Source organism: Pipistrellus hanaki, assembly GCF_964339955.1.
Source record: "Pipistrellus hanaki genome assembly, chromosome: 9".
In the NCBI taxonomy this organism is placed as follows: Eukaryota; Metazoa; Chordata; class Mammalia; order Chiroptera; family Vespertilionidae; genus Pipistrellus; species Pipistrellus hanaki.
Genome location: NC_140511.1, coordinates 45136607 through 45143992, shown reverse-complemented (window position 1 = coordinate 45143992; position 7386 = coordinate 45136607). Strand labels below are relative to the sequence as shown.

General features: G+C 42.9%; 1 protein-coding gene across 1 annotated transcript; it reads left to right on the top strand.

Annotated features, from left to right (window-relative positions):
* Positions 1-3100: 3100 nt before the first annotated feature.
* LOC311628425 (olfactory receptor 51I2-like) lies at positions 3101-7386 on the top strand (the record flags this gene model as incomplete). The annotated part of the gene is given in 4 exon segments (XM_084895665.1): positions 3101-3147; positions 3617-3716; positions 6395-7187; positions 7190-7386. Coding segments are annotated over 4 exon segments (1137 nt in total).

The window sequence follows — 7386 nt, the reverse complement described above, 5'->3', positions numbered from 1 at the left end:
AATAAAGAATACATTAAAAAGTTAAGGATACAATTATTATATGACCCAGCAATCCCTCTCCTGTGCATCTAGCCTCAAAGTTTGAAAACTTTCATTCCCAAAAATATATGCACCGCAATGTTCATTGCAGCATTATTCATGGTAACCAAGACATGAAAAAAACAACAACAAAGTGTTCTATGGCAAGATGATTGGATAAAGAAGATGTGGTATATATATGCAATGGAATACTACTTGCCATAAAAAGAAGAAATACTGCAATTTTCTACCATATGGAAGGATCTTAAGGATATAATGCTAAGTGAAATAAGTCATACAGAACAAGTTAAAAACCGTATGGTTACACTCATATGTGTGATATAAAAATGAAAGCTAAAAATAAACAAAGAAAAATAAACAAAACTCATAGACTCAGACAATAATACTAGAGAAAAGGGGGGTTTGGGCAGTAGTATAGGATAAAGGAGGTCAAATACATGTTGATGGGAGAAAATATGACTTCGGGTGATGGGTAAACAATGCAACATACAGATGATGTATAACAAAATTATATACTTGAAAATTTTAAGAGGAATCTATAATAGTATCAACAATAAAAAAAAGTTAAAAAACAAAAGCAATCAAGAGCTCTGATGGTAAATTCATTTAGGTCACTAAAATATAATGAAATAAAGACACATATATAATCTTATTAACCTATATTGCCCCATTAAATTTAGTAAAAAAATGTATTTTAATGAACACTGCCTTTATAATTATTCAAAGTGTATATATACATTTTGGGGGACACTGTATTTTGGTTCTCAGCTGGTAAAATGGATTTATTTTACTAACCTCCTCATTGGCTTGATAATTAAATTAAATATGTCATATAATGTATTCAATATTTACTTAATATTTGTTTTGTTTTGATAATGATGATATTTTTTCTGAATAAATACATTAAAGAACCTAATCCACCAAACAACCTTAGCCTGTTTTCAATAATCCTCAGAAAAATGTTTGGAATGGGTCACCATCCTAGATACTGAAGTCACATAAAATGTTGATAGAAGTTGCAGCAGATAAGAAGTTTCTGGCCTAGGAGGCATGGCTCAGAGGTTCAGCACTGACCTAGGAACCAGCAGGTCACTGTTCAAATCCAAGTCAGAGCACATGCCCACATTGCAGGCTGGATTCCCAATTGGGAGTGTGCAGGAGGCCGCCAATCAATAATTCTCTCTCATCACTGATATTTCTGTTTCTCTCTCCCTTTCCCTTCCTCTCTGAAATCAATAAAAATATATTTAAAAAAAAGAACTTTCTAGGGCAAATTATTCAAGGAATGAATCAATAGATTAGAGCATGATAACAGAACTCCCAATTAAGTGGCCTTGAGACATTTTTTATGCTCCCATTTGGCAATGGGAAAGTAAGAAATGCTAATTTCATGTCCAGAATGTATAATATAGGAACAAAATATGATTGAATTTAATTTTAAAGAAATCTTCAGGTCACTATCTATGCTTCACTGCCAAATGCAGTATTACAGCTCTGGTCCAGAAATTTTTGAAAAAGACGTTTATTGTCCTACTATTTTTTGACTACTAAAGCTTCAGCTTGTTAACAATGTTTAAGGGAGACAATGCCTCACAAATGGAAATGGAGAGTTCTATAGGGGCTTAAGGACAACTGACATACTTTTTCAGATAGGATATATATTTTTAAAATGAGGGTGCTGAAACTTATCTAAATAAAGCAAGAAGAGCCTGGCCAGGTAGCTCATTAGGTAGAGTATAGTCCCCATACTCCAAAGTTGCTGGTTTGATCCCCAATCAGGGCACACATACAAGAATCAACCAATGAATGCAATAAATCCTTCTCTCTCTCTCTCTCTTGCTAATATTTGCATATTTATTCTTTCAAATAAATATTAACAACCAGCTTGTATAAAAACAGAGCAAGCTACTAAATATAAATGATAAAAACCATAAACTACTTAGAAGAAAATATAGAGGTAAATCTTCAAGACATTAGATGTAAAAATAGATTCTTAAATGTGACAAAAGCATGAGCAACAAATTAAAGAATAAACTGAATTTTTTCTACTTCTTAAAATTTATTTTTATTTAAGTATAGTTGATATGCAATCTTACATTGGCTACATTTGTTTCAGGAATACAATATAGTGATTTGATAAATTTATCATTTATAATATAATCAACTCACTATTCTGTTAATGAGCAGGAATTTAAAAACATAACAACCAGTTAGATGTGAATTTATATCTATAAAAAAGGAATAATTACATCAATGAAGTATAACAAAACAGAAGTGCAGATCAAAGAGCAGAATACATAGTCAGTAAGTAGATTTTATTTCTATAAAAATCAAAATAGAATATGCAGTCCTCAAAATGGTTGAAGAACGGACTACCAATTAATACATAGCATTGAATAAATTATTTACATATTTGAGAATTAAACAAAACCCTTATCACCCAAGTCCTCAAAACAAACTCCAAATGAAGTTAAAGTTTTTTTTTTCTTCCCTTTCTCATCTTTGCCTTCTATTGCTCTTTTTCACTATTACTGTTTATATTTCTCTTTTATTATTATATTCCTATGTCATTTTCTATCTGTATCTACTGTTCTATGCCTTCCTCTTTTACTGTATTTTTGACTTTGTGTATGGGATAGCTTAGGAATGAAAAGTATATGTCATAAAAATATGTTAAATTGATTACATAAAATTTTGTATGACATTGTGTGTGACAGAATAAACAAAGTTGAAAGACAAGAGAAAGCCATATTGAAAATATCTAAACTATAAACAATTTCTCTACATCTAAATTACAATGTAAATTTTTTTTAAATTAAATTTGTGTTATTTTCCTTTTTTTGTATATGCATTTGTTTATGTGTAGTTCTTGGCATGCCTTTCAGTGAGACTCATTCTTTCACCTTCTCTAGAGTCTAGCTGGAGGCTATGAGAATAATTAGTCATGATTCACTGCTCCTTTAGGACCTGTTTTCTCTCGCCTTCCCTGCCAGTCAGCTAAGCACATATAAGTAGATGTAGAAACTGTGCCTTCAGCCCAATTAGAAGGAAACAGCAAGAAATGGAGTACGTGGATGGATGTGCCTGCTCTCAGTTCCACCTGGATAAGTATGTATCTGATATCTAGGGTTAGCTAACTGTAGTTTGCCTCTTGATACTGTCTTGTACCATTTTGGGAAAACTAATTATAAACATCTCAGATCTACATTCAATGGAATTATGGTAGTAGCATTAAAGTGGAAGTATTTAACCAAATAAATTGGTAGCTGGTACAGATCAGGGCATTTTTCACTCAGAGATCTACTTGTGAAATATTTATTAGCACTCCACTGGTTATACCTAACCAAGGATCCCATCCCATTTAAGAGGAAGAATTCACTCTCACTCATCATTACCACTTCTGAGCCCCATTCTGAATTCCATTTCTGGCCCCTAATCTTAATCTGAGGTTCTGCTACAGTTAAGTAGAGTTTTAGTGAAATGAACTTGTTCACAGATAAAGAACCCCAGCTCTGAACATCAGCATCATGATCCTATTCAGCCTGTGAGACCCTGACGGTTTTGGTGTTACATTCAGCTCTGACTCCACATTCCAGCAGGAGATACTGACACTCCTGCAAAGCACAGAAAACCTTTCCCCATCGTCCATGGATAGCAGGTGGAGAAAGAGTGAACTGGTAAGTTAAAAAAAAAAAAAAAAAAAAGACATTGGGAAAAAGTGGGAGAAACTATCCCAGTTTTCAAATTTATTATTTTTCTTATTTTGTGCATTTAATATGTAACATGGCCCAAATATAATGATAAACAATTATATATATATAAATATATATCACTATTTTTGTGTTTCTATTGAACACCTGGATCTGAGATATGTGACACCCCCAAGATCACATGTATATAAAATGTGAGAACCAAGAATGCTCTTTACTACTATTTTTGCTACTCATTCACTCCTGTACAAACTGTAGAAGGTTACCAGGTTCTTTAGTCCCTTATTTTCACATGAAACCATAATCTTTGTGCTCATTATCACTGCATTTCACTGCCATAAATGACCCAGCTTGATATTTTTTTTTTAAATCAATCTTTATTGTTCATATTATTACAAAGGTTCCTCATTTCTTCCCCCCTCCACCAGGTTCCCACCCCACCCTCTGCCCCCTCCTCATCCCCCATTGTCCTCATCCATAGGTGCACAGTTTATGTTCAGTCTCTTCCTCCCTCCCTTTCCCCGATAGTAAATCCCTTTTCAGATAGTAAATCTGTTACTTAGCATTTTCTCATATCAATAATACCTCCACATGCCCAATGATACACTTCACACAAAAGACATTTTCAAATAGGTCAACCAGCCTCATCCAGGCCCCACCCAAGGCACTCACAGATCAACACCCCAGCGCTATACTAACTCAACACATCCAGATCTAAGCCTTCATCACTTGATTCAGCAGACCCTCAAGTTCCCGCAAAAGTTTCCAGCCATGTCTGAGAGGCAGCCGTGGGCAGGTACAGGCGAGGAGCAAGCTGTTTCGGGCCTGGCTGCTCCGGGCCTGGCCTCTGTTGCTCTGGTTCGTTCCACAACCAGCTGCTCCGGGTCTGGTCACTGCCACTCCCGACCTAGTTGCTCTGGACTTGGCTGTTGCTGCTACAGGCCTGGCCGCACCCGACTCGGCTGCTCTGGGACCGGTTGCTCCGGTCCCGGCTGCTCCGGGCCTGGCCGCTCCCAGCCTGTCAGCCGCTGCTCCGGGCCTGGCCGCTCCCAGCCTGGCAGCCGCTGCTCCTGGCCTGGCCGCACCAGACCCGGCTGCTCCGGGCCTGGCCGCTCCCAGCCTGGCAGCCGCTTCTCCGGGCCTGGCCACTCCCAGCCTGGCAGCCACTGCTCCAGGCCTGGCCGCACCAGACCCGGCTGCTCCGGGCCTGGCCGCTCCCAGCCTGGCAGCCGCTGCTCCGGGCCTGGCCGCTCCCAGCCTGGCAGCCACTGCTCCTGGCCTGGCCGCACCAGACCCGGCTGCTCCGGGCCTGGCCGCTCCCAGCCTGGCAGCTGCTGCTCCAGACCTGGCCGCTCCCAGCCTGGCAGCCGCTGCTCCTGGCCTGGCCGCACCAGACCCGGCTGCTCCGGGCCTGGCCGCTCCCAGCCTGGCAGCTGCTGCTCCGGGCCTGGCCACACCAGACCCGGCTGCTCCGGGCCTGGCCGCTCCCAGCCTGGCAGCCGCTGCTCCTGGCCTGGCCGCACCAGACCCGACTGCTCCGGGCCTGGCCGCTCCCAGCCTGGCAGCTGCTGCTCCGGGCCTGGCCGCACCAGACCCGGCTGCTCCGGGCCTGGCCGCTCCCAGCCTGGCAGTCGCTGCTCCGGGCCTGGCCACACCAGACCCAGCTGCTCCGGGCCTGGCCGCTCCCAGCCTGGCCGCCGCTGCTCCGGGCCTGGCCGCACCCGACCCGGCTGCTCCGAGCCTGGATGCTCCCAGCCTGGATGCTCCGTGCTTGGCTACTGCTGTTCTGGGCCTGGCTGCTCCCAACCCGGCTGCTCTGGACCGGGCTTCTCCGGGCCCAGCCACTCCGTGTCTGGGTGTTCCTGGACTGGCCACCCTGGGCTTGGCCGCCTCTGCCTCAGGCCTGGCTGCCACTGCCCCAGGTCTGGCTGCTCCAGTGCTGGCCGTTGATGCTCTTGTTCTGGCTGCTGCTGCTTTGGGGCCTGGCCACTGCTGCTCCGGGCCCAGCTGCCACTGCCTTGTGCCTGGCCACTCTAGGCCTGGTCGCCGCTGTTCCAACATTCTGTCCCTTTTTTCTCCTTTTTTTTTTTCTTTTTTTAAAAAAAACAAAACGCATTTATGTTGCAATGTTGGCTGGTGCGTTGAGTTCTGACTTAGTCTTTGATTTTTCAAGATCTTCTTTGTATTCTTTCTTAAGTAATTTTACTATCATTTGCTCTCACTTGATTTCTTCACATTGAGAACTTCTTTGGTTTCTTCCTCCTTGTCCTGGGAGCTCAGCAGGTTGGCCTGTGGCACCCCTTTGTTCTCCACGGGCTCCCGCGCTGCTCCAGCCTGTTGCCGGGGTCGGCGCCGCCCAGGAAGCAGCCCCCGTCCTTGGCTCCGTTGCCAGCGCTCAGCAGTCGAAGGCTCAGGGGCACCCCCCCAGCTTGATATTTTTATTACTGCCTTCTGTGTTTGGCATGTAGCCCATGTGGGAATACTCTTCCATACATCTAATCAGATTTCTCTTTCATACACTGTTGTTTATGCCCCCTTCTATCAGAAATAAGTTTTTCATCTCTTTAAAAAAATGTCTTAACTATGACTATCAGGAGCTCTGAATTTAATGTACAAGAACTGACAAAGTGATATATATTTTCCAGTCTTCAAGTGCTTCCCAATATCTTCAAGTGAAGTCTCACTATGTTATTTCCAATGGTTCCATTGAATTCACACCTGCAACATTTACTCTCGTTGGTATCCCAGGACTGGAAGCAGAGCACATCTGGATATCTATCCCTTTCTGCCTGATGTACATCATCATCTTCATAGGAAATGGCATCATTCTACATATCATCCGGGTTGACCCAGTGTTGCATCAGCCCATGTACTTTTTTCTGGCCATGCTGGCCTTTGTTGAACTTGGGGTCTGTGCTTCTACCATACCTACAGTGCTAGGCATTTTCTTCTTTGGCATTCATGATATCAGCTTTGGTGGCTGTCTGCTTCAGATGTTTTCCATGCACTCTTTTACCATTATGGAGTCAGGTGTCCTTCTGGCTATGTCTGTAGACCGCTTTGTGGCCATTTACAGCCCACTGCAGTACACAACCATCCTAACAATTCCCCGCATCACTGGGATGGGTGCCACCATTGCCTTGCGAAGTGTGATGCTCATGTTACCACTGCTCGTTCTCCTGAAGGGTCTGCCTTTCTGTGGTCACAACATCCTCACACACTCTTACTGCCTCCACTCAGATCTGATCAAATTGCCCTGTGCAGACACTCGCCCCAATAGCATCCTGGGTCTGTTTGTTGTTATTTCCACATTTGGTTTGGACTCATTGCTCATTGCAGTTTCTTATATGCTGATTCTTCACACAGTACTGGGAATAGCTTCTGGGGCAGAGCGGTGGAGGGCACTCAACACATGTGTGTCACATATCTGTGCTGTCTTGTGTACTATGTTCCCATGATCAGCCTCTCTTTGTTGCACCGCTTTGGACGGCATTTATCTCCACTCCTGCAGACTATTATGGCCAATATATACCTCTTCTTCCCACCTATGGTCAACCCCATTGTCTATAGCATCAAAACCAAGGAAATTCGCAATAGCATTGTTCGTACACTGTCCAGAAAGAGGAATGATGTCTAA